At 46.8% G+C, this 27,582-nt stretch overlaps 1 protein-coding gene across 6 annotated transcripts in view; it reads left to right on the plus strand.

The window, feature by feature from the left end:
* PPP1R12B (protein phosphatase 1 regulatory subunit 12B) overlaps window positions 1–27,582 on the plus strand; it is a 132,725-nt gene that overhangs the window by 42,702 nt on the left and 62,441 nt on the right. For 4 of the 6 annotated variants that reach the window (XM_048327736.1, XM_048327735.1, XM_048327732.1 and 1 more), the window contains exons 5-14: window positions 1,490–1,634; window positions 3,000–3,074; window positions 5,762–5,841; window positions 6,395–6,534; window positions 11,568–11,677; window positions 14,757–14,951; window positions 15,705–15,787; window positions 17,887–18,012; window positions 23,473–23,658; window positions 24,196–24,381. In XM_048327736.1, coding sequence (XP_048183693.1) covers window positions 1,490–1,634; window positions 3,000–3,074; window positions 5,762–5,841; window positions 6,395–6,534; window positions 11,568–11,677; window positions 14,757–14,951; window positions 15,705–15,787; window positions 17,887–18,012; window positions 23,473–23,658; window positions 24,196–24,381 — 1,326 coding nt within the window. The remainder of the gene's footprint in view (window positions 1–1,489; window positions 1,635–2,999; window positions 3,075–5,761; window positions 5,842–6,394; window positions 6,535–11,567; window positions 11,678–14,756; window positions 14,952–15,704; window positions 15,788–17,886; window positions 18,013–23,472; window positions 23,659–24,195; window positions 24,382–27,582) is intronic. The other 2 variants (XM_048327737.1, XM_048327738.1) reach the window with 2 other exon arrangements.

Raw genomic sequence — 27,582 nt, forward strand, 5'->3', positions numbered from 1 at the left:
ATATCTCTGAATCTGAGGTGTTGGTCCCATGGCCTGTCAGGGGAGGGTTGTGAATCCAGTGCTCCTTGATGAAGTTCAGTGTGTGCAGGGTGACTTAGTTCTGGACAGCCTCTCCTTGGCATTAATTGTGGTAATGATAAACACATCTCACAGCAAGCTGACATTGTTGCACTCTTGTGTATGTGACGGCCGTGCTGAAGTTCAAATCCAGAGCTTTAGTGACTTAAACCAAAGGGGCTGACAGCCAGGAGCCAGCTAACTCTAAATGAGTCGTGGAATTTGTCTGTGACCTTGAATCTCTTAGCAGCTCTGTTTCTCCCTTCTGCCAGCTGGAAAATCAACAGAAACTCAGCACCTAATTTACAATTTCTTTCACAGAGAAGCCCACAGCTGCTCTGCTGTGACTGTGTTTTATTTAGCACAGTAGCACATTGGTGTAAAGCTGCAGGAGTTTCCAAGCTGTTGGTGCCATGTTGGGGTCATGCTGGATTTCCCTCATGCTATGCAATGGTGGCTCTGGATGGGGGAATTTCCCACAATGGAAATTTTCAGGAGCAGTTTTACCAGACTTGCAGAATTCCCCTGGGATGTTCTTCAATATTTAAGCAATTTGGATAATAGTTTTGATACAGGAGCTGCTCAGTGATCAGGTGAGCCTGATCACTGCCACACCAGTGTGCACATGGCTCTGGAGCTCCAGACTACTACCCCTGACCCTCTTGTGTTTGTTTTGGTGTTAAGTATTCAAGCTCCAGGTGCTGTGAAACACCAGTGTTCTGCTCTGATGGAGAAGGGAGGGTGGAAGGGGCACAGCAGTGAAGGTGAGGAAAGGAGATCCCAGGCAGGTTCACTTGTGGAAGATTTGTTTGAAATGTGCAAGGGCATCTCTGAAAAAATGCATTTGGGGTTGTTTAATCCAAATGAGGGTTGTTTAGCATACAAGTGTCACCTCTGTCAATGCCACTGGTGCTTCCCTGGCAGTCCTGTTGGTCTCCTTGTCGACCACCCCACACTGTGGCCTTGTGCTGTTGGAGAACCAAGCTCAAGCTCCAGTTCCCAAATGTCCCTCTCCTGGCAGGTGCTGTGCTTGGCTCCCTGGCACAGGGATGGCAGTTGCAGGGATGCTGTCTGTGTGCCCAGTGCCTGAGCCAGTCCAGGCTCTCTTCTCCACTGGAGAAGGAGTTCAGACTGGGTCACCAATGCCAGATGGGAAATCAAGGTGTTCTCCCAGTTCAGGACATGCTGAAAGGGACTGTTATCAGTTTGACATGTTCCAGCAGGTTTTACATCAACGTCACTTTTCATTCATTGCCCTTTCCATTACAGTTTCGAGCACATCAGGTGGGATGTCGCTTTAGTTAATAACCAAGTCCAGAAGCTCCTGGCTGCTAGGAAGCCTGGCTACCTACTTGATGCCTAATAGGGGAAACTCTGCTCTGCCAGGAAGTCATTCCTGATGAGCAGAGATCAATCTTGCTTCTTTCCTCAGGCTCCTGATCCAGGCTGGGTTTAATTTGAACGTCCAGGACAACGATGGCTGGACTCCGCTCCACGCAGCTGCTCACTGGGGAGTGAAGGAAGCGTGTTCCATCCTGGCTGAGGCTCTGTGTGACATGGACATCAGGAACAAGCTGGTCAGTACACAACTAATGCAGGGTATTCTATAGCCAGGTTAATGACGACTATTGCCTGCTGCATGATCATGGAATCATAGAACCCCAGACTGGTTTGGGTTTGGAGGAACCTTATAGCTCATGGATTTTCAAGAGCTTGTCCAGGGCTGTTCTTGGTGTTCCCATCCCTGCTGGGATGTTCATACTGGTCTGTGAGCTGCTTCCCACTGGAGCAGGGTCGGGTGTGCCATGGCAGCCTCTGGGGGAGGAGAGAGGGTTGGGTGTGCTTGGAGGAGCACCAGGGGATGAAGGCTGGCAGGAGGATGTGATAAGAGAGGGCCCTGTGTGTTCCAGATGTGCTGGAAACTGCTGGAACACAAATGCCTCCATGAGAAGCCCTTTCAGCCTGGTGAGCTCTTTGGCAACCAAAATCTTTTCTGTTTAAATGCCATCAGATGCTTTTCCAAAGTGTTCGGGATGTGTATGGGGTCTTGTATCATGCCATACTTGAAAAGAAACAGCCACAATTGTATTTGTTGCATTACCTGCTCCTTCCAGTCCAGAATTGTCTCCTTGTTGGGTCAGATGGACAAGGCTACCTTTTATTTTTGACCTGTAGCCATCGGGTTTCATGGTGTGTTGTTAATGAAATGACATTTAGAGCTTTAGTTATGGTGAAAATGTAACCAATTTCTTGGTTTGTGCCCTAGAGTATTTTTGTAGTTTTAGTTTGTAAATGCCCATGGATGTGGAAATGGATCCCAATTTTTTTGGCTTCCTTGGCAGCCTTTCAGAACCTTTAAATAAATGATGGTAAAGTAACACAGAATCAGGAATATCCTGAATTGAAAGGGACCCACAGTCCAACCCCTGGCCCTGCACAGACGCCCCCAAATCCCACCCTGGGCATCCCTGGCAGCGCTGTCCAAACGCTCCTGGAGCTCTGGCAGCCTCAGGGCCGTGCCCATTCCCTGGGGAGCCTGGGCAGTGCCCAGCACCCTCTGGGGGAAGAACCTTTCCCTGGTATCCAACGTAAGAGGTCAGTCACATTCCCTCTCAGTGCAAGAGTGTCCTTTTTAGAAACTTGGAAACTCAAACATAGTCCTGGCTGTTGGATTCGAGCTGCAGCAACCAGGGAGCTGCACTGCCCTGGTAAAAGTTGCTCACTGAATGTAAACATGATCTTAGAGGTCTTTTCCAGCCAAAATGATTCTGTGATTCCATGATCACTGGCACATGGGTTTCCTTGCTCTGGAGTGAAACAGAGTGTCACTCACCATTTGGGGAGGGAGGATGTGGAGCATAAGCACTGGTAAATAGGACTTTTTGGAACATTACCACTGTGTCATCTCAGATATCCTCTTGTGTTCTCTGTCATTGCACCAGGGCCAGACTCCCTTTGACGTGGCTGATGAGGGACTCGTGGAGCATTTAGAAATGCTGCAGAAGAAACAGACTGTGGTGAGTTTCTGGAGATCGTTTTCCACCTCTCCAATTACCTTTTCACACACGGGTGTTCTCCAAGACATATGGTGCCAACAGATGCAGGAAGCCAGGGCCCAGCTATTTTCTTTAGTTACTCATTTGCAATCTTTAATCACAGCAATATTTTTAATAGCTAGAAATCTAGATTGGATGACTGCAGCAAGGAGGTCAGTAGTGTGATGGCATGCAGAATTACGGGAACTGGTAAGGAACTTATGTTCATCTTTGGAATTGTTATTATCCTGCAGTTGCTTTGTTGGCTGGCAGGCTCTCTTGCATCAAACTGCTCTGTTCCTAATGAGCGATTACCCAAGTCAGCTTTGTGTTTGCATCCAGGGAAATACACTGTCAGTGTTGGGAAAGATCTGTTACCATGTCTGCCTTTCTTACAATGGGGAGGAAGAAGAAATTATAAACTTCAGGGAATTCTGGACTGAAAAAATGGGTGGTTTCAAAACCATATTAAATTGCCGTTTCATAGTGCAGTGGAAATATTGGAAGGGATTATAGGCCAAAAGTTGACATAAAAAAAGGAAAGCAAAATATATCTTGTTCAAAGTAAGGGCAGTTTCAAGCCAGAAAGTTGGGTTTGGATTGAATTTTTTCCTATTTCATCTGAATTTCATCATCTACTGAATTATCTCATTTAAGTGCTTCCAAAAAAGAAGCTAACCTTCTTTCAAAAAGAATTGAAAACCTGTAAATATCGCTTAAAACATTGGGTTCAGAAACAGACAGAATGGGAACACTGCTGATAAACCCCAGGAATGGATTTTCAGGAACTGACAATGTGGGTGGTTAGAACTTCAGCTCTGATCACAACACAGCTGCTGCCATCCTCAAATAGCAGCCTTAGCATTGACAGGAGCTTCTTAAAAACTAATCAGCTTCTCCCTAAATTAGGCGTTGATAAATACTATCAGGTTGTATTTTGGATTCCCCTCTCTCTCACTACCCAAAATTTTACAGATAACTGCACTTCTTAAATGAAGAAGAAAAACAAGAATTTTTTGGGTGACTGCTCACCCATTTTTAGGGCTGCTTTGCAGGGGCTACAACCCCCCTGTTCTCTATATAGAAGCACTATATAAAGGCCTTCTCCATTTATTCAGTCAGTGTAGAACTGGGCAGAAGAATCCAGATTTTACCACAGTTTTTTTTAGTGGACATGATCTTTTAGTGGAAAAGCCAATCTATCATGTGTTTATCATGTGCCATTTTTATCACTTAAAAATAGAAAAGTTATATTTGTTAAGGATAAAACAGGCAGTTCCATGACTGACATTATTTCACTTCCAAAATGACTCTCAAATCAGATATTTTTTTCAGTCTAAAGCAGAACACTGTGCCACCCTTGCTAAATGATTTGCTGCCGTTACTGGAAAGCAAGGGAATTTTTGTTTGCTGGAAGCAATTAATTTGGTTTGGGTTTGGATTCTTTTCCCAGTTCCTGAATTATCTGTGAATGGAGCAGGCTGTTTCCTGCACTTCCCTTTGCTGTGTTCCAGCAGTTTGGTCAGTTTAACAATGTTGTACCCCAAATTTTTGCTCTTCACTGGAATCCATGTAGCTTTTCCCACTTCACAGGGTGCCCAGAGCAGCTGTGGCTGCGCCATGCCTGGGAGTGTCCAGGGCCAGGTTGGATGGGGCTTGGAGCAACCTGAGCTGGTGGAAGGTGTCCCTGCCCATGGCAGAGGGTGGGAATGGAAGATCTTTAAGGTGCCTTCCAACCCAGATAATTCTGGGATTCTATGATTCAGAATTTCCAGTGCTTTTACTTCATTTGCCTGTCAAAAGAGAAAGAAAAACCTGATGAGCCATGGCACAACAGAGTCAGCCTTTAATTGAGCCCCTAGCTGTCATCCTTCTGCCTCAGCTGTTTCTGTGGTTCTGGAAGGTACTAAAACAATTTTTGGGTACTGTTTTGTCCACCAATGGTGGTAAAATTAATATTGCTGCTCTCTAGACAAAATCTTTCAGTTTTTGTGTGATCCCAGGTATTCCTGGGCAATGACTTAGTGCATTTGAGAGATTTAAGAAGTGACCCATCCTCACAGGAGTTCCCTGGTTACCTGGACAGGGCAGACTTGAATTCTTTCCTCTGGCAGCAAGTAAATAATAGCCACAAAGGCAGCAGATTTTTAGCTGAATCTAGCCTGATTTCATGTGTGCACACACATAAGGACAGACCTCCAGCAGAATCCCAGAATAGTGTGGGCTGGAAGCAGCCTTAAAGCTCATCCAGTCCCACCCTCTTCCATGGACAGGGGCACCTTCCACTAGCCCAGGTTGCACCAAGCCCCATCCAGCCTGGTCTTGGACACTTCCAGGGATGGGAGAGCCCACGACCTCTCTGGGCAGCAGTCAGGGTTTGTTGCTGGTCTCAGCAGGGGCAGCTGCAGGTGCCTTTGAAGGTTTTACTAAACGGCAGCTGCATTCCAAGGACACACTGGGTGCTGTGCCCTGCTGGAGCTCCAGTCCAGGGCTCACAGTGCCATTGCAGATGTGCTGCTGTTCAAGTGGCTTCTTACACAAACCTACAGTGGTTTGGTCTAACAAGGCTGGGCTGACCTTGTGCTGTGGTGCTGACTGGGTTACCCTGACGGAGCTGGTTAATGTCTATCCTCATTCTCTGTCTCTCATCTTCATGGACTTTTTGACAGCTACGAAGTGAGAAGGAGACAAGGAATAAGCTGATTGAAGCTGACATGAATGGGAAGCCTCAAAACAGACTCTTCACCAAGTAAGTCTCTCTCTCTTAGTTGAAAAGAAACTGCCCAGAGAGTAATGGGAGAAATGGGAGAGCAGCTTCATCTCTCACAGCCAGCTGGCCTCAGCTGGGTCAAAAACAATTCACTGCTGTTTATTTCATGGTTTTGGGTTTTTTTTTAATCTGAGCACTCTCAAATACAGTTTTAGTTGTGTCTTAACACACCCAGTGAGTGATGGAACAAGGGCTTGGGCTGGTGTTTGGTTCTCCTGCTCTGGCTGAGGATCAGTCGGAGCTTTGGGCTGAGGACTGCACCTTTTTGTAGCACAGAGCCCTACAGCCCAACTGCTGCACTGTGTGGCACTAGAAAAGGAGAGATCACATTTTTGTTTTCAGAGTGAGAAAATGTGAGACTGGCAGTGGAATCCGTGGCAAATTGGCCATGATGGAAGTGCTGGAATGTTCAGTCTGTAGATGGATTTTGTCCTTTGCTTGTTCTGTATGTAGTAAGTCATGTCTGTGTGTTCCTGAGACATACAACTCAGATAACTTGCTCGCCTAGTCCTTAAAATTTCCTATTTTGCAGCAAAGAGAAGATTCTTTATGAGGAAGACACACTGAAGTCCATGGAAACTGAGGAAGAGAACAAGGACTCAAGCAGTTCTAGTTCTGAAGAGGAAGAAGCTGAAGATGAAGTTTCAGAGTCAGACGCTGAGAAGGAGTCAGGTAAGACTTCGTACAGTCTTGGATTTAATAACTAGCCTAGCTATTGTTGTTGCTGTTGTTATTGTTAATAATGACATAATTAGTTGTTAAGGACATCCTGAAAGTTTTACTTCCAGTGTATATGTACAGAATTTGGAGAAATCTCGAACTACTGTGCTAAAAAAGCTGATTCAAATGCTGACTCCCAGGTCAGCATAGTTATTTTTTTAAACAATCCTTCAGATCCTATTTTAATTCCTACTTCCAGCTCACATGGATTGAAGATAACACATTGTCTATAGCTTGTTCTTAAACAGGGTTTTTTTCTTGTTGGCCCAGTTCAAGAAGAATCCTTCAGGTGCAGGATGGTAGGAAAGCAAGTGAAGGTGTAGGAAGGCAATAGCCTGTTGTGTTTGGATCAGTCTGAAATGAAGGGCTGAAGCTGTCCTGGGTGATTACAGAGGTGAGGAACTTCTGTTTTCTAGGCTGTGATGAATAATGATTGCAAAAGATAGTGGAAAGTAAGGATTAAGTACACAGAGTCACAGTAGCATTTACATTATAGTATATTGCTGGCATCTTACTCCCATTCCTTTTCTATAATTTCTGTGGCTTCCTTAATTAGTTTTAGAAGTGTTTATGTGCAGCACAGAAAGTTTAAATACAGATACTTAATTTTACAGTAAGCCAAGACTTACTTGTACTTAATATTCTGCAAACACAGATGGATCTTGGACTATGATGTGCTTAATGGTTAAACTACTTTTAGCATCAACTTACTTGGTCTATATCCAATATACTAAGAAATAGGTCCTGGGGAGAAGTGTAGTTTACAGTTTTGTTGTGCTTCTGTGGCAGTAAAATTGTCACCTGTGTTAGGATTGTATCAGTTAATGCTGTTGGGGCAGGGTGAGAGGGGTGGAAAATCCTGGCTGGGCTTCGCAGAGCTACTGCTGCAGCAGCTGGGTGGGCATGGCAGTAACACAGGGAAATGATCTTGGAGCTTTTAAGTGGACATGTCAGTGATAGAAAGAGACACACAGTACAAGTCACACATATTTTCTCCATAAATCAGGGGTTTACCCTGATTATATACATATTTATATAAATATAAATTATACCTGTCTAACTGGGTGCCAATGCTTGTAATCCATGTGAACGTGGTGGTAGTTTAACCAAAACAACTCAAATGTTTGCACACTTGTAAGACCTGGAGCTGTGTGGGGTTTAACAGAGTCAGGAGCAGCCTAAGATCCTTCAGCAAGGAAAGATCTACAGCACTCAGCATTGAATTTTGTGTGAAGTCAGAACAGGTCCTTTTATTGCATTAGTTCACTGAGCAAAGCACATTATAGGAGTCTGTGTTAAACCACTAGAGGTAATAGAAATGGGACACAACAAGCATTCAGGTAATGATTAAGCTTCAGGCTTTGTTACCTGTACTCTCCTGGCAAGATTATTGGGTCCTTTGAGAAATGTCCATCACAATTGAAACCCTGCCTTGTAAACTTCTGAAATCACTGATAAAATGAGTGTGGACTTGCCCAGCTGGATGGAGCCACAGCTATCACTTGTTGCATATGTCAGTGGGGGTCACATCTTTAGTACTCTTTAAAGCAGGATTCTGTAAGGTAACAGCATCAGCCCACATTATAGGAGGACCCCAAAGAAAAGTAAGATTTTTCATTTTGGTAATGAAAATGATAAATGTCACAGTATTACTGATTTCAGTGACAGACAGTGGTATTCCTGGGCTGAGCCCCCAGCGTGGGCAGCAGGGCAGGGGGGGATTCTTCCCCTGTGCCCCACTCAGCTGAGACCCCACCTGCAGAGCTGCCTCCAGCCCTGGGTTCCAGCACGGGAAGGACCTGGAGCTGCTGCAGCGAGTCCAGGGGAGGCACCAGGATGATCAGAGGGATGGAGCAGATCTGCTGTGAGGAAAGGCTGAGAGAATTGGGATTGCTCAGCCTGTAGAAGAGAAGCTTTGGGGTGACCGTACTGTGGCCTCCCAGGACCTGAAGGGAGCCTCCAAGGAAGATGAAGAGAGACTGTTTACAAGGGCCTGGAGTGACAGGACAAGGGGAATGGCTTCAAACTGACAGAGAGTAGGTTTAGATGGGATATTAGGAAAAAATTCTTCCCTGTGAGGGTGGGGAGGCCCTGGCACAGGTTACCCAGGGAAGCTGTGGCTGCCCCGTCCCAGAAGTGTCCAAGGCCAGGTTGGACGGGGCTTGGAGCAGCCTGGGATAGTGGAAGGTGTCCCTGCCCATGGCAGGGGGTAGAACAGGATGAGCTTTAAGGTTCCTTCCAGTCCAAACCAATCTGAGATTCTGTGTTTATCTGCTCAACATTTTACATGATGGTACAGGAGGCATGGGTATGAAAGCATGCAAATTATTCCCTTATTCCTCTTCATTTTCTTTAATATTCCCATACCTTTACAGTTCTGAGCAGTGCTGGACACGTAGGTTATTACTGTTGTTCTTAAGTGTTCAAAGTCCAGATGAAAAAAAAAAATTCTGAGTGATCTTTTTAAACCTAAAAATTCCAACCCCTTTGGTAGCTGAGCATAAAGCAGGACATGTAGAAGCTGGCAGTGTAACACAAGTTTATTTTGAGGTGTGTTTTGAAGAGTCTCAGGTTGCGATTAATTTGTTGAATTTGCAGAAATTGTGGGAAGAAGAAATTGGATGAGGAAAGCGGTGAAATTGGTGAAGGGCTTCAGAGTAGTATGTTTCTTATAATTTGTAAGAAATTTGTGTCCTTCAAACAAAGGAAGCTGAGGGCATTAATGCCACTATTCATTTTGAGGACAATTAATTTGGCATTGACCTCTTGTAAACAAGAGAAAGATCAGTATAAAATTCTATGGTGATTATCTGTGCTGGGAACTATTACAATATGTAATTATTGGGAATTAAAGCAGGCCGTGGAAGCTTTTAGTGTTGTTTTGTTTAAAAACCAACTGAACAAAAACTCTTATCGAAAAACCTTTACGAAAAAGGAATTAGAAACCTAAATTTTTACTCTTACAAATTTATTTTGAGGAGATTGAACTAATCCTCACCAGTTTCTCTTGTCTGGAATTCATGTTTATTGCTGAAATTTTGGTAGAATAAAATGTGGGATCATGCCCGAAGCCAATGCTGCCAGTGGCCGTGCCATCCCTTGTGCTGCCAGCACAGAGTCCCTTGGCCTGTCCCTCTTCTGCAGTCAACTGCTCCCAGTCACATTGCTCACAGTTAGCCCTTCCCAACCTGTCATTACCACTTTAGCTTGTGCCCTTCTAATTAGGCTTGACCTTAAAAGCTGACCTGTGTGCTATAAACTTCCAGGACAGGCTCCCAGTGCCCATGCAGCCCAGCCTGGAGAGCTGCTGCAGCAGCCTTCCCTTCCTGCAGTACCCTGTGTTTTACAGGCCTCAGTCACAAGAATGAGCAGCTGTCAGAAATGGCAGCGCATCTTTCCTTGTCCGTGGGCATTTCCATGGACTTGGATGCCAAGTATGGCATCCTTGCCAGGCCTGCAAGGAGGAATGGGGGATCTATTGCCCCTTCCCTAGGGGTGGATGAAAGTGCACCCGAGGGTTCAGCTCCAGAACTGAAATCTGCTGCTTCACAGAGAGGGAAAAGTGGCTGAGAATCCATTCTCATGCAGACCCAGTGTAACAGCTGGAGCTGGGGCAGGGAGGGTCAGGCTGGAGATCAGGGAAAGGTTCTTCCCCCAGAGGCTGCTGGGCACTGCCCAGGCTCCCCAGGGAATGGGCACTGCCCCAGGGCTGCCAGAGCTCCAGGAGCGTTTGGACAACGCTCTCAGGCACAGGGTGGGATTGTTGGGGTGTCTGTGCAGGGCCAGGAGTTGGACTCAATGATCCCTGTGGGTCCCTTTCAACTCAGGAGATTCTGTGATTCTGTCTTTGTCTCTTTAGTTCAGGCTCTGTCAGTCCTGCTAACTTCCTGTTATTTTAAAATGTTTCTCTTGGCTTGCTCTTTTCTGTTTTCTGTGTCCTTTGATCCTTTTTTTTCTAGGACTGAGAACATTTGTTACAGAAAGATTGATCTTCATGCTCCAAGGTGCCATCCTCCCAGATGCTCCATCCCAAAGTACTCCTCATGTGTAACAGCAGACACTTACTCCCTGCACATACATTATTTCCTAGGACCGGTTGGGTGCTTATGCTTAAAATTACTTTATTTTTTCCAACCCATGACTGTGTGAGCACTCCTAGCTAAAAGGAAAACTTTGGTTGGTGGGTGTAGATACATCATTTCTCAGGCAGGTTCCAAGTGCCTGGGTTTATGGTGAATAGTCTGTCTCCAGCCTGTGCTCTCCTGTCAAGTGAACCTATTGCCTGAGTCACCCTTTCTGCTTGCTCTCCCCCGGTAATGTCTGGTGGATGTTCTTCTGTCAAGCATGTGCATAGATACAAAAAAAAAAATGTCATACTGGACAGCTGCACTTATCTAACTAGCAGGGAGCCAGCTGTGAGCAGGGACAAGGGTTGCTTAGCTTGCTTGGAGCCCAAGTAAGGGCTTTTGTTGGGCAGTAGTCCTGGCTTCCTGTAGAAAAATGGATTTTGCTACAGAAGACCAGAAATTCTGCCAGCAGCACAAGCAGGTGCAGAGAACTGTGCAGTGAAACCCAGCGCTGGCTGTTGGCTGTACCACACTCGTGCTACAGCAGGAACAGCATGTGCCCCTTTTCATCCCAAGATTTACCAGGGAAGAAATTCCCAGACAGGAAACAAAATTCTGAACAGCAAAAAACCTGTGTGTCCCCTTTTTGGTGCTTTCTGCAAAGATTTTGCTTGTCTGTGAGGATCAAGTTCAAAAGCTTTGCCTGGCAAATGTATCCATCCTATTCTTTAGGAAGTGGGAAGCTCCTTGCAGAAAGCCCTGACATCTGACAGTGCAGGAGGCGCTGACATCTCACTGATCCGAGGAGACAGAGGTCACACAGCACTGACCTGGAGTGCAGAGCACACTCTGTGTAAAGAGGGGCCTTGGAAGTGCAATACTGAAACATTTGGTTTCTCTTCTTGTTTAAAATTGTAGAGAGAAAGGAAGAGCCCTTTGCCAACCACTCCAGCCGTGAATCCAGGCCCAGCATCACTGAGCAAATGCCACCACCCGAGCCCAACTCCTTCACTGCATCTGCCAGAAGAGTAAGTGAATTTGGAATCAATGGGGACTCCAGCAGTGCTCAGAAGCAGAAGGTGTTACTGGGAGATGGATGCTCTGAAACCAATTTTCAGAGGAGTTTAAGACTTAAATTTAGAAAAGCCTGGTAGTATGAAATTCTGATAAAGATGTGTGTTAGCAGCAGTGTAGGGCTGCCTCCAAGGAGGGCGTTGGTACAATACGGTTCCTCTTGAATCTCTGACCCTCCAAAGCAAATTGTGTTGAAGAAACCCAGCCTACAGCACATGCTCTGTGTGCTGTCAGTTCTCAGGGGGCTGCTGCCAGTGTCTTCCCAGCAGGTCTGTCACCAGAGCTGATTCCTGCTCACGTATCAGCAGTGAGTTTGGCACCATCTTCCAAAGTGCCTCTGACTTGCCAAAGCCAGTTGAGTCAGTGGTGTGATGTTACAGCCCAGCAAGCAGAGGGTAGTTTGCATGTGGCTGGCCAACTGGGCTATACAAGCTTTGAAAGGTGGTCACTGAAATCTTATGTGAATCCTCCAACTCTCAGATCACTCAGCTAGATGGCACCAGGAGACTCTGCTCTGCACAGAACTCGTGTCGTCTGCTGCTGCTTTCTTTTTGCACAAGACTATGGAGAAAACAACACAGATACCTGGCCCAGGGCTGAAGCACTCAGTGCTTGTCAGAGGGAAATGTTTCTTGCTTAGTCACAGTTTTTTGTTTTCCACATGCAACTGAGTGTAACCATGATCAAATGAAACAGAGCTCCTCTGGGCATTGTTCAGCTCAGGCTGGTTTAGCAGGGGAACTGTTAGAGGTAGAAGGATGCTGGGATTTGTGAGCACTTCAGGTAACCTTTTCCCAGCTGCAGAGGTTTGGTCTCACTCCTTTGAGCTGTTTAACCCAGAATAAGGGTGTTAGGGTATAGAAGCTGGCCTGTGAGCAGAGCAATTACTGATTTGACCTCAGTCACTTAAGATCAGCTTCTTTACCTTCTCTCACCTGTTTGACTTTTCTGTAATTCTCTTTGACGGGCTGGGCTTTAGACTGTGGTGCCCTCTCTTAGGGGAGTTATTAGTATGTGCTGTTCCTGTGTTGTTCAGAATTTACAGACGACAGATTTTGCTGTGGTTTTGAGCTTTCTCTGAGGAAAGCATCAAAACTACATGAAAATGTTAGAGCTGTGTAGCCCAGTAGACTGGAAGTGCTGGAAATGGTGGAGTACACATTAACTCTTTGCATCTGCATTGAAATGACATGAGCTGAAAACATTGCTCAAATACTGCAGGGATAATTTTAGCTTGGCAGTCTTCAGACGATGAGTCTGAGGGCAGAGCTCCCCAGGAGCTCCATTTATTCTGAATAGTGTCAGATGGTTCGTGTCAGATAGACTATGGTATAATAATGCTTAGATCAGCTTTGATCAAAAGCCTTGTCTGCCCAGTGTCCTGGCAGACAGTGGCCATCAGAAGATACCACAGAACACAGAATCTTGCAGGAATTCCCTCCCACCTTCCAGCAATTGGCATTTCAGGGACTTGCTGAACCTGGTGTAATTCTTGTCTTCAGTAGCCCCTGTTGGACTTTTCCTCTATGCAGTCACTTTTTGATTGGGATCCTCTAATGTCCAGTGGTAAAGAGTCCTTCAGCTTAGTTAAAAACTCTACAAAGCTCCCTGTCCCATTAACCTACCGCAAGCTGGGTTTGTTTGCTGCCCCTCGTTCCTTTATGGAAAGGACCAAGGAATGATTGTTCCTTATTCACCCTTCTGTGTGCCACAGAGTGTTTCTTCTACCTTGGTCATATCTCAGCCTGGAGACTACTGATATGTTGAGTATCTCCTCATGCAAGACCTCTCTTGCTCTACTCATTCTTGCTGCCTTTCCCTGAATCTCTTCCCTTCTTGTCAACTGCTGCTGAGCCCTGGAGCTGAGCTGTGTGTGGTACCAAAGGTGTGATTGTACCCTGCAGTAACACAGAGCCACAGTGGTTGTGTGTTTTGTATTCTGTACTTTTCCAGTAACTCCTAATAATTTGTTTGCTTTATTTCCTGTACAACTTGATGCTTAGCCCTGTACAAGTGTCTCTTGCTCAGGCTCCATTCTTGGATGGCACTAGGCAGCCTTTTGTAAGACTTGGTAACTGTAGCTAAAGTCATACATTGAGGCAGTTGTACATTGAGGCAGTTGTGTATTTAAGGACCAATATATGCAGGTCAGAAGTGCCTCATGTAACAAAAAAGCACAAAGGCCCATTCTGTGGTATCCACAGTTACCTGCCCATGGAAGGGGCCTCTGCAAAGTCCAGTGTCCTGCTCAAAGCAGGATTAAGCTCATGTCATGTTGCTTTGACCTACCTGAGCTCAGCTGAGTATTAAAAGGTCTCTGAGGATGGAGATGCTCTACTCCCTTACTCCCTGTCCCAGTGCAGCTTCGCTCCTGCTGGGAGTTATGTCTCCATGTCAGCTGGGGTTTCCCATGTGGAACCTTGTCTGTTCTCCTCCTTTCACTGTGGACTGCAGAGAAGTCTGGTTCCATGTCCTCTGTAAACCCACCCCCAAGTAGCAGAGCAACTAAATCCCATGTTTGCCTTCTCTTTTCCACGCTAAACAATCCAGGTTTCCTCAGTCTCTTCCTTTACAGTGTTGTTGGCTACAACTCCCTGATGATCTCAATGACTTCTCCTGGACTCTGTTGCTGTGAGGGGTTTATTTGCAGCTAGTTCCATAAGACCTGAGTACTTGTTTTTGGTTTTCTGCCTTTACTGAATAATTACCCCTTCCTAAATGGGTGATAATAAAAGCTTCACTGTTCATTATGTTCTTTCCTCAAAGCTGGAGGAGGGCACTGTGTAGGCAAAGACCTGCACAGTGGCACAAGATTCCTTTCATCCTCTGTCCTTGGGGATGAGGCACTACAGCAGTTTGCATCCCTGCAAGTTCGCCTTGCACTCTGTCCTGTAGTTAAACAGGAAATAAAAGTCACTCTGTCTTACAAATGTAGCCCAGCAAAAACTGGGGCTTTTTGAAACACTTTCTGAACTTAGAGTGTGCCTTGCAGTGCTCTTCCTTTTTCCAAATGTCCCTGTTTCTCCTCCACAGTTCAGTTGGCTCAGCAAGTCAGACGAGCAGAAGGATGAGTCACCTTCGTCGTGGCGGCTGGGCCTGAGGAAGACTGGCAGCCACAACATGTTGAGTGAAGTCGCTGCCACTCGTGAGGCACAGAGGGATAAAACTTCCATCTATCGCTCCTCGTCCAGCCCTCGGATATCTGCGCTGTTGGACAACAAGGAAAAGGTTTGGCTTTCAGCAAGGATGATTTAGTGTATCCACTTTACCCCACAGGTGTAAACCTCTTTCCTTTTGAGTTATTGCTGGGATTTGTATCCGTAACAAATGCGGGTCTCTTTCATTCTTACTTCCTTTTTCTTTTGAAAAATATTTTCCTCCTATCAGTTGTTTCTCCAGAACTGGAGTTTGGTGCCCCTTTGGCCTAATTCCTGCTCAGTTTGGACGGGGCTGCCCCTGAACAGGGGCTGCCAGTCTGGCACAGCCTGTTCTTTACCAGAAAATGTCCATTACAGGCAATAGCACATACCTGCAGTGGAGATTCTCCTTCCATGTCGTTTATATGGATTCTTCCTGTATCCACCAGCTGCATTTGTAAATCCCATATCACATATTCAGTAACTGTAACTTTTCTGCCCATGGGTAGATGCCTCATCCCTGCAGGTGTTCAAGGTCACCTTGGATGGAGCTCTGGTCTAGTGGACTAAAGATCCCTTCCAACCCAAGCCATTCTCTGATTCTGTGATTTACAAGTCATTCTCTAAGTTAGAACATGCTTTTACTCACTACCATGCTCATCGGGAAATCCGTTTCAGAACTGATATTTCTATGCTGTGGTATGTGTTGCCCAAGAAATTGCCTTAAACCAGCTGATAGGAGAATGCTTTCTTAGTTGAAGAAATTTGAACACAAATTTATTTCCACTGAACGTGCTGAAAGGGTAAGAGATGTGTAGCTGAAGTTCCTCTTTTGCTTTACCAGGACAGAGAGAACAAGAGTTATCTTGCCACCATAGTCCCCAGAAGACTGAGCAGTACGAGTGATATAGAAGAAAAAGAAAACAGGTGAGACTGGCTGAAGTTAATGCTCAGCTTCCATCCTGTCAATAGTACTTCTGGAATATAATTTTTCTGTAGTCATGCTTTGTATATTTTCTCAGCAGTCTCAAGTACACAGGAATTGACAATGTCAAGAGCCAGCTCTGTCTATAAAAGTTCTGGTACACTGGTTTTTATTTAGGTGAGCAGGAACCAGCAGACTGGTTCCTCCATCCCTGTACTCACACAGGCACAGGCTCCATCCAGGCAACCAGATTTATGGATCCTTGTTCCTTTTATATGCAAATGTCTCGTTTTGTAGCTGCACCTTGTACTTGTCACTTGCTCAGCAGTCACCTTCAGTCCTTTTGTTCACACCTCTGTCACTTGAGATTCACTTGAGCTTGTGAACTCTTCTGTGTAGGAACTGTTCCACTGCAGAGCTGTTACAGTCAGTGAGTGTAGATGCCCCTGGACGGAACCATGGTGTAAATGGGATATATATCCAGGATTTCCAGATGTATTTGAGGAGCTCATTTTTACAAGCAACTTCTTCAGGGGCCTTCCAGTGCCTAAATGGGCTCCCAGAGAGCTGGAGAGGGACTTTGGACAAGGTCCTGAAGGGACAGGACAAGGGGGAATGGCTTCCCACTGCCAGAGAGCAGGGATAGATGGGATATTGGGAAGAAATTTTTCCCTGTGAAGGCGGTGATGTCCTAGCACAGGGTGCCCAGAGAAGCTGTGGTTGCCCCATGCCTGGAAGTGTCCAAGACCAGGCTGGATGGGGCTTGGAGCAGCCTGGGCAGGTGGAAGGTGTCCCTGCCCATGGCAGGGGTGGGACTGGATGAGCTTTAAGGTCCCTTCCAACCCTGGCCGTTCTATGATTCAGTTTTTACTAGAAGGAGTAAAATTTGACCTTAGCCTCATTTCCAGCTACTTCCCCAATAGAGGAGGAAAGGCACATGCAGAGCGGTGGCTGTGAACTGTAATTGTCGGGCAGGAGCTGTGGCAGGTGACACCCTGAGAGAATTTCAGCACAGCTTGAGATTCTTTGCTGATCTTTTGCCAGAGCCTCCTGCTGTGTTCTTGTTCACTCTCAGGCAGTCTCTGAGATCCAGAGTTTTGCAGACAATTTGTGTCTGTTGATCAGCTCAAGCCGGTTTGGCAGAGGCTGCTATCGAGTGGCACATCCAGCTGTGGGTGCTGACAAGCATCCTTTGCTGAGTGGAGTGGGGACTGGCTGAGGAGAGCTGGCCTTCAGGAGCAGATGGTGCCCAGGCATGCTGTGTAGTACAGATTTTTCCCAATATTCTTTCCTTTCAAAACATCTGAGGTTTTTTTCTGGAACCCACAGGTGTCTCAAGAGAGCATCAGTGTGGGCACAACAACTGGAAATGAGAAATAATTGCAGGCTGATGAGGGAATGGATTAGTGCTGCACTACAAGCTCCGGGTCCTGTCCAGGACCGGAAGAGATGCCAGAGTGTGCAGTAGCATAGGGAAAGAGCCCTGTTTTCAGATAACCAGGATAAATAGGACTACCAGGAATTTCTTGATAACTTGTTGAGTAGCTTTAGATACTGTAAATATTTTGTTTGTTGTTTTCTGCTTCATGATTTTGTGGTGGACCTGGCAGTGCTGGGTTAATCATTGGACTCAATGATTTTAGAGGGCTTTTCCAAGCCTCATGATTCTGTGAAAGGATTTGCTGTGCTGAATTGCTTTTGTCCTTGCCTAGATACCTCGAAGAATAAAAGCTTCCCTACAGTTCCAATATCTGCCCATTTATAGTTTGCTTGATAACAGACAGTAGCAAGAATATTAAATGACACTATTTAATATGTTAAATTACCTTTGTGGACAATCTGAATTTCATTTGCAAGTTTTCTGACTAAAAAGGATCTTGTTCCTCTTTATGCAAAACATTACATCATCTGTGGTTCTGAAGTGAGCTGGCAAGAGCAGGAGCTGATGTTAAGGCCAGAGCAGGTGTTTCTCTGAGCTGTGTCACCTGAACAATGAAGCACATAGGTGTAAGGAAAGGATCTGTGTTGTGAAACTGTAAAGGAGCCAAAAGCAGACTCCAGAGGTTTTTCTAAGCAAAGCCTGTGCTCTGTCCTGCTTTAGAGAATCCGCTGTGAACCTGGTGCGGAGTGGCTCCTACACCCGGCAGCCCTGGAGGGACGAGCCAAAGGAAAACGAAGCCCCCCACTCCGGTGCACCCACTACCTATGTATCCACCTACTTGAAAAGGTATGTCCAGTTCTGTCTTACGTGGGTTCTCAGGCAGTCAGAGCCACTCTTAACATGCCACCCAGACCTCAGCCTCCTGCTTGCTGCCTCCTGCATCTTGTAACTGGCCTTGGGACCCTCTTCTGCTGGGAGCAGGAAAGAAAAGTTAAGACTTCCTGATGTTTGTCATGCTAAATGGTGTTTTTAAAGGCTATTATTTTTATTAATTTGCAAATTGCTGGACTGAATTTAAATACTCTTGTTCCCATAACTCAAATGCAATGTTTTCTCTGTTTAATGCTGATGCTATGGTTAGAGAATAAAACCAAAATTGATCATAAAAGCAGATTAATGTAATAAGAGTCTGAAAGCATTGTTCAGATAGCTCTTGGTGAGTAAGTTATAGCTTATCTCTAATTTTGGTTTATATTAGTCCCATGTTTATGGTATTATCAGAAAGTGGCAGTGATCTTGTGCATGATGTACAGCACTTGCTAAGGAGTAAAACTGATGCTTCCACCGTTGTCTTGTGGCAGTAAGGAAGCAGTTTGTGCCCAGGGTGTGTGAAGTTGTAGAGGCTGATTGTTGGTAAAGGAGCCTGGCAGAGGCAGGAAGGCAGTTCCAGGCAGAACTTCTGTAACTGCAGTGTCCTGGACCCCCTTGGGAGGCAGAGCCTCGGTGTCCTTGGGGTACCAGCTAATAGCTCTCTGAGTGAGCTGAAGCAATGCCCTGCCCTGGTGAGGCAAACAGGGCATTGCTGGATTTTCATCTCAGCTGTGAGCAGGAGGATCAGCAGTGGCAGCACCTCAGCTTTATTTCAGCTGATACTGGAGACCATCAAAACAGCCTGTAATAAACATGTCACACTGCAAAGCCATTGTGTTTCTGGTTAAGGAAAACAGCAGCAATAGCTCAAGGTTTTAGATTGAGTTTCACCAGATTCCAGACCCTGAACTTAATAACTGTCCTGAAGATGAAACAATTGCTTGAGTTACTCAGGAAGAGGCAATTTGTTCCAGTGTTTATGCTGTAGAGGTAAGTGGTGCTCAAGGATGTGTGTGGCCAGTTGCTGAGCACGTACAGATCCATTGCCACAAAAGGTGAAGCAGCCCCTTCAAGCAGAAGCCTTCTGCTCTGCTGATCCATTCCAGTGACTTCACAGCTATCCTGGGATGTGATGACAGCCCAGCCTCCATAGCTTGTCTCTCTCCAAAGCTGGTCTGACAAGCTGCAGCTGATTACATTGGAAAACTTTTGCCCCTTGCAGCTGGCACACCTTTGCTGCTCCCCGCTCTGAGGGACTGCCCAGTCACCCCCAGGCAATCTTACAAACATTGCTGGTTTATCCCAGCTAATCCAGCACCAGATTTAGTGTTGCACTCACACAGTTGTAGTGTATTTCCTTGGTTAAACTGTAACAGAGAGTGGGGAAGGTTTAGGCTGCAGTGGGATGTCACTAATACTGAATTAGCGTCACAAAGGCTGAATTCTGGCCTTTTATAAGAGTGACTGGTTCACAAGCAGGTACATAGAATACCTTTGTCGGGTAGGAATAAATGTGCTTTTGAAGGAGAGATCAGTGGGGTTGCATTTCATATACACACAGTAAAATCATGATCAATTAGACCTTTATCCCATACAGTTTTCTGTGGGAGAGCACAGAGAAATGGAATATGATTGTATTGAATTTATGATTTCTCCAGCCTTGTGCATCCACCCCTAAGAGGAGGAAAGGAACCTGGTTAGACATAAGCTTTTTGTCATTTCCAGATATTATCAAAACTCTGAACACAACTCCAAAAAGTAAAAGCTTGTACTTAGGGAGGAAGAATTCAAGGGAATATGACATGCTTGGATGTTACTGAGGGGATGACTGTGTACAGCTGCAACTCCCCTTTGCCTCAGTATTTGACTAATCTCCATAAAGATCACAGACTGGTTTGGGTTGGAAGGGACCTTAAATCCCATCTCCTTTCAACCCCTGCTATGGACAGGGACACCTTCCACAAAACTGGCCTTGGACACTTCCAGGAATGGGGCAGCCACAGCTTCTCTGGGCAACCTGTGCCAGGGCCTCACCACCCTCACAGGAAAAAATTCCTTCCCAATATCCCATCTAACCCTAGTTATGTTCTTTAAGTGTTTTATATGACCCCCCAAACATAGAATGAATAACAGCAGCAGATCATCTTAAGATGTGGAAAAAGGCTGGTTTGTTTTTTTTTTTTACTAAAAGGGAGCAACATAACTTGCAGCAATGTTACAAATGTTCTTCAGCTTTATTTGAAGCAAATACTGATGCTCTCTCTGTCATGGTACTGGCACTTGTCCTGCTTTCTCTGTGTGTACCACTGGCCCAGAAATCCACAGAACCCTGCTCTGATATCGTGGTGTCCATTTTAGTGTGTACTGGCCTTCAAAAAGCCAGGTCACTTTGACTATATATGAAAGGATATGGAGGAAAACTGGCATGGCAAGTTGGATTAGTTCAGCATCCTGCCTTTGACATCAGCCAGAAGTGCTGCCTCCCAGGAAGGGCTCATGCATCAAAATGAAATCCTTCAGCCGCACAGTTTCTCCTTCATTTCACATTTATGCAAATGCCTCCTTGCTGGTTCTGGTCACATAAAAGCCATTGCAGTGAGCCAGGATAACAGTCCCTGCAGCCCAGACTCTGTTTCTGACAGCAGCTGGTTTTGAAGGAGAAGTTGCAAAAGCCAGTATAACTTCAGAGCAGTCTTCCACCTCCCACACTCTCCTTGCTTCCAGCAATCAGGAATTTAGGAGCCAAGGGTTATATTTAACCATTGTTCTTAACAGCCACCACTGTGGCCAACTTCCATACCCAAATCCTAGTTTAATCTCTGCAATATCCCATGGCAGTGTGTTTAAAAAAGATAGTTACGTGCTTTGTGCAAACCTTTTTTATTAGCACATGTGGAAGCTTTTTAAGAGTGTGAAGGTTGTTAAGTTAAAGTTTTTAATGCCTTTGCTGTTCTCAGAAGTATTTCTTTTTATTGCTTTGAAATGTTGCTTTACATTTCATTGCTCATTTCCTGATGGTTCTGTTGTGGTGATAATGTTAGAAAATGAGGAGCAGTGTGCCAGTGTCTTTTTCTATTTCTAGTGTTGAATTCTTCAGCATAAATTCGTAGTCCTCCCTTTCACAGACTCCTATGGACACAGCTGTTAATTAACAGGATTCCCTGGCTAACCTTTATGTTGCAATTTTCTGGTCCCGTTCAGATCAAACGTGGACAATGGAGTAAATGTCTTGGAGTGCCCTACACACTGTGCAGGGCCACCCATGCAGGGGGCAGGCTGGGAGGTGGATTCCCACAGAGGTGGCAGTGCCTTGGCTCGCTTGGGAGCAGGAGCATGTTCCTGGTGCCTCAGCACCACATTTCTCTGCCCATGTGTGTTGGAGCTGGCACAATGCCATCCCTGTGCCCTCTGCCTCCATTCCTTCTCCTCCTTCCCTCTCATCCCCCACATCATTGCTTTCCCAGGCACCTGGTGCGGCTTCCATCCTCCTCATCCGTTACCTTTCCCTTCTGAAAGACAATCCTTGTCAGGGCTTTCTTGATAACCCTATTGCATCCTCCCTTCCTGACCAAGTTCCTTCTCTCTTGCGGCCACCCTTGTGCCCCAGACTCTCTACCTTGGGCTCCCCTAGGATGATGCCACATCAACTCTGTTCCCCCAGGGCTGCCACCACCTTTTCCCCTGCTGATCCTCTCATTCCTTCCCAGGCACAGGCCCCACTGCCATCGTCTCCTCAGAACACTCACTTATGCAACTCCACAGCCTCTTGCTCCACACGCCCACCCCAGCCAGGCTCCTCTTCCCACTCCTACCCTCCTCCCAGCCCATCTCCAGGGCTTGGCCTTTCCCTCTGGAGCAGAGAGCCAAGAAGGGAGTCACTTGTTTCCAGCAGGACTTCCTGCTCCCACATGCTCCAGGCAGGGGCCAGCATTCCAGAGGAAGCTCTGTTTAGGTTCCGGTGGAGGTTGCTACCTGGTGACAATGACTTGCTTGTTCCTGTGTGACCTGGATATGGCAGGCAGCCATCAACTGACGAGCCCAAATGGGAGGTTCCTCCCTGTGGAGGCCTTCCAGGATGCCCCATGGAGGCCTTCCAAGATGCTCTGTTGCCCCCTTTGGCTCCCTAGGGACCAGCTGCTCATGCTGGGCTGCCTGGGGGCCTTGGCATGTAGAACTGGCTTGTAAATTGGGTGCCTGGGTGAACAGGACTGGATCCTTCCTCTGGCCTCCTGTCCTTGGCTGTGGTCCTGTCTCTTCCCAGTGTTATTTCAGCCTCAGGCTGCTCTCTGGATTCTTACTCTAGAGTTGACTTCCAGTTTCATTCTGTTTTCCCTGGTTTTCCCTAAAGCCTGCAGCTCTGTCCTGGCCTGCTGTTTCCTCTAGGTCAGCTTTTATTCTTGTGCAACCACTTTGGCTCCATGTGCCCTGCCATGGGAGCCTTTAGGATGCAGAAGGGGAGAGCCAGCCTTCCAGCCTTCCTCACTTTTGATCCTTCAGACAGTCCAGTCTGACCGGTAGCAGCCAGACCTGCCAGCTGCTGGGAAAGGTGTGGCAGGGCCCTAGGTCCCACTGGATTGCTCTGTGCAGGCAGTGAGCAGCTTGTGTGCAGGGCTTGGGCATGTGCAAGAAGGAGATTCTGCCAGATTTCATCAGGTCTGTTTTCAGAGATATGTAGCTTTTCCCACTAGAGTGGATTTTCTCTCCCATTAGGGCGGATTTTCTCTCCCCTTAGGCTGGATTTTCTTTGAAAAAGTGAAAGGGTCCATCCTTGTATAAGAGCCCTTCTTTTTTCCTCCTCCCTCTTCTCCAAAATATGAACACAAACACAGCTTTTCAGTAAGATTGGTTTTCAGTGTTTGCTTTAAACTGGCAAAATATGTATTTCCCTTGCTCATTCTTGAATATTTTTGGACAGCTGTGCTAGCTATTTTCCAGAAATACAGTTTGTGCGAAACATGTCTTAAAGAGAATTAAAGCCTGAACTGATCATCTTTGCCAAAACTTCAAGCCACTGGAAGCAAGTTCTTAAAACTGGAAGTCCTGGACATCCTCAGGGGTGATGCAGCCAGACCCGCTTATGTCACTCTCTCCTTTTCTGCTTTAAGCATCCTCATCCTTGCACCCACCTTTCCTCAGGGCACAGGGTGCTCCATGTGCCCTGCTTTCACTGCAGCAGGGATTTTCCTTCCCTGATCCTTCCCAACTCACCCCCACGCCATTATTCTCGCTGGAACTGAGCTGGGCTTAGCTAAGCAGGGCTCTGCTGGCGCTGGCCTGTGTGGGCGACGGACGACAGCTCCGCCGCTCTCTGATCTCCTTGCACACGTTTTGCTGCCATGTGGTACCTGCTCCCTTCCCAGCTGCCAGCCCAGCTGTGGGATGTGCTGTTGAATATTTACTGTGCTCTGAAGGACGTGATTTTGTGATGTTTTACAGTGCTTCATTTGGTAGAAGTAGTGACCTGAGCAGTCCCTACATTTCAGCCAGTCGCAGTCCATCTCTAGCTACCTCACCCACTGCCATTGGCTCATCTACCTCCCCGGGCACCCCGTGGCAACCTGTCTCTTGCTGTCCCACATCTCTCGGTGTGAACACTCCTGCTTCAGCCTGCCACAACACCAGGTAATGGCTCCCAGCGGAGATAAAGCTCCAAAAGTCAGCGTTTGGGTTGGAAGTTCTTGAGTTCTGGAGTGGGTTAGGGATTGAAGGTGTGCTTCCACATGGGAAGTGCTGATAAGCAATTCCAGAATGATAAGCAATCCCAGGATGGTGGTGTTGGACAGTTCCAGTGGTGGGTGTGACTGGCAGGCTGGTGACAGTCCACAGTGTGTCCCTTGTGCCTTCTGTCCCTGTGACACAGCGCGTGCTCAGGCTGCCCTCGGGCGCTCGGTGTACAAGCTCTTGGAGTTCCTTCCTTCTGCTTATTCACCAGGTACATTTTTTTAATCATTTTTACTACTAACAGGGATGTGAAGGCTGTTAATTCCTCCTGCTCATTCTTCTCCAAGTTTTGTAAAATTCATTTTGCTGTGGCTGCTCTCTACGAGCACATGAGTGTAAAGCGAGGAGGATGAACTGTCCATGCTCCCTCGAGGAGGTTGGGCTCGGTCAGCACTGGAGTTCACTTGCTTTGCTTTCCATATGTCTTCTCTATTTCAGAGCCCCTTTCAGGCAACAAACTGATTCTGCTGTAGAGAAAAACGCAGAGGGCAGCTGTGCCAGCACCCCTCTAGGTGTAATCACAAACCGTGCTGTGCTCGGCGCTGCCAACGGCACCGTGAATGCCGGGGCTGCCTCCGCCCCGGGGAAGGACCTCTCAGCTGAGGAGGCCAGGGAGCGCAGAAGGTCAGTGAGGAGTGGGCTCTGGTGGCCCCCTCCGTGGGCAGCTCTCACGTGGTGGTGATGGTGGGGGTGTAAGAACTGGTTTTTAGGTGCTCCATGAAGTTCCCAGGCTGCTGTCCCTACTCTGTCTGAAGATTTTGAACTGAGTCATCACTGGCTTGTAGGTTAAATTTAGTTTCATAATTTTCTACTTGTCTCTTCAGTATCTCAGCCTTTTTCTTCAGTACTAATCTCAGCCCTATCCCAGTGTGTTTGTAGGGACACACAGCAGAGCAGCCACTTGCAGTGAGTTCTGTAAAATGAATCCCATCCTATAAAGACCATTGTACTGAGATACATTCAGATAAAACCTGTCCCTCTGATTTGGCTCAGCTGTGTTTACGTATGCCCCAATGGAAACATTGTGCTGCACAGGTCCCCCAGATTCCCTCTGCAGTTAATGGGAGAAAACAAACATTCCTGGGGCATGTAGGTGTGTGACACAGTAGGAGATGGACTCCAGCAGCAGGTAGGGCTTTGACTGACTGGAAAGGCCAGAGGTAGGAGTCTGCCATGTGCAGCTGAGGCCATTCCAGCAGTAACAGCATTGGGAATGACTCTGACTCCAGCTGGTGGTATCTCTTTCTTATCACATGGTGTTATTTTAAGACTGGGGAAATACAAACCTGGGGAGCCAGAGCTCTTTTTAAAGGAACTTTACCCTGTGCATTAATTACAGAATATGCAATGATCCATATATTCTTCCTGCAAACAGGTTAACTTTTCCAAAATCTGTCTCTTCTAATGGCATCAGTGAAAGCAAATAGAAATAAATAAAATACAGCGATGAACTGACTGTTTCTAGCCAGCAACGAGTTCATGCAGAGTATATAGTGCTTGGATTCTTCCAAACTGTCAGTGATTTATTGAAATACAGCACTTCTTGAGTGCAGATAGTGCTCTGACACATCTTAAATGGCCTGAGGCCGAGGGATGGCAAAAGCAGTAATGGGAATTATCAGCTTACAAGGCTAAAGGTGGTGGGGCTTAGCTGCTGCTCAGCTTCACCTGCAGCACATCCTCCAAGCAAGGTGGGTTGTGCTGTTGGAAAATACTCAAACTTCTGTTTGGGATTTTTTTTTTTTTTCTTTTCTTTTCCCAGAGCTAGCACAGGGAGCACTTGGAAGGTATTGCAAACATTCTGGAGCCACATTCACCAGCTTTGTGTGCAGGGACAGTTTGCAGTAGCCACTGCAGGGTATTGTTGGTGTGAAAACACTTGTGTTAGCCCTGGAAGTGCCTCTGTGTGCTCCTGTGGAGTTGCAGGAGGTCACTTGGGTTGGGGTCATTTGCAATTGAATCGAGATGAGCTGCCAAAAGATATTGCCAGTGCCCAGTGAGGTTGTGCAAGAGAACAGAGTGAGTACTGTGCTCTCAGTTCTCACTTCAGACCTTTCACAATGGTGTCTCCATTTTGGCAAGCCCAGAATCAAGTTGCAGAAGCAGATTTTTCCCTGCAGAAATGGGCTGCACAAAGTGCCCCCCAGACTTCTGGCACTGTCTGCAGACAGAGAACTGGACTGGGATGGTTACTTGTAGATACCCAAAAAAGCATCCATTAATATTACTGCATTGGCATTTGCTGCCAAATCTGTTTCTATAAATAATACAGAAGATCTGTTTGTCTCCTGCATTTTTATTAGAGAACCATCTCCTGTGAATTATGGTAATGTAAAGAGAAAACACCAGAAAATTCCTCCCACCTTCAGTTGATGGTTTGAAGCTACTGAGAGGAAAAAAGCCCAGAAATTATACATTGTTCTCATGGGGGAGGAAACCTTACTGATGAATGTACGTCCTCACAGTGGGGTAGAGCTGCCTGCATATTGAAACTAGGAAACATGGACCCAGGGAGACAGGAGAAGTCACCTAAATGGGAAGAGCTTATTTGGGAAGGAGACCAATTCCAGTAAAATAAAAAGGCAAATGGCAAACAGTTGTCAGGGCAGTGCTGTATGGATTTCAGTTCTCAGCGGCAGCTGTTGCAGGAGTGTTTGGGCTGCTTCGGTGTTTCCAGTGCGCCAGCTTGCTCTTAGCAACAAAAACATAAACAGGCTCATCATCTAATATTAGATCACAGGGATGTCTCCGAACTTGTGGCCTTAAAATTATCTCTGTGAAGCCAAAAGGTTAAAGCAGAAGAGGCTCCTTAGGGCTGGGGAAGAACGACTGGCAGAGGGCTCTGGAGTGCTGGTTTGCATCCTGTGGTGGCCAACAAGCCTTACCCTGCCCCACCACAGCGTTTGACCCATGGTGCTTCACCTGCTCCTTGTTTTCCAGCTGAATTGGTCAGGAAACACTCCAGTAGCTGGAAAATAGTGTAAATTACAAGGGGGAGGAAAGAACCAGCAGAGGGGCAGCAGAGCAGAGTCCGTTTTAGGCCCGTGTGGTGCCGGCTGGACTGTGCCCGGTCGGGGCCGGGGCTGGGGCTGCATGTCCCAGAGGTTCAGCCCAGCTGCTGCCACATGTGTTCCACGTGTCCTGCTGCACATCCCAGCCTCCTGATGCTCCTCTGCAGCCCTGCGGTGTGCTGCTGCTGCCGGGAGCTGGAAACGTACCATCTGCCACAGCCAGTGCTCGTGCCAGGCAATTGCTTTGGGGTTTTTTCTGGGAATTTTGGAGCTCCTGATGAATGGTGCAGTCTGGCCGTTTGGATGATCTCCTGCCAAAAGCAAATTGTCTCCCATTGTCAGTGTTTGTCCACTGAACTCAAACAGCCCTGTTTGAGGGTGGATTTCAGCTGTGTGGATGTTGTGCCTATAGTACCTCACACAGACCCTGTTCTAGCCAGGACAGAACTAACAGCTTCCTCGTTTCTGCAGGGTGCCCGCAGGTGGTGGGGGAATGGGGCATCCTGTTGGTTGGAGCCCAGGGCTGGATTATCCACCTTCATCCAGGGTGACAGCGGCCTCTAGTGCCACGAAAAGCTTCATCCCCAAGTTCTCTGTACCCTTGTCTGTGCACGCTCAGTGCAGGGCTCTGCTCGCGGCTTCTCCCGGGAGTCCAGCATCTCAGCCCCTGCCAGAGTATTCCTGGTGTCACAGGTCCGGGCTGCTTGGAGCTCTGTTCCCTGGGCTGAGAAAGGGGCTGCAGGAGATCCTGCCATACTGGAATATCACTTGAGCCGTGAGATACCTGTGCTGGAAGGCTGGGAGATCTGGCTGA

This window comes from Corvus hawaiiensis, chromosome 24 (assembly GCF_020740725.1).
Source record: "Corvus hawaiiensis isolate bCorHaw1 chromosome 24, bCorHaw1.pri.cur, whole genome shotgun sequence".
NCBI classification, from domain to species: domain Eukaryota; kingdom Metazoa; phylum Chordata; class Aves; order Passeriformes; family Corvidae; genus Corvus; species Corvus hawaiiensis.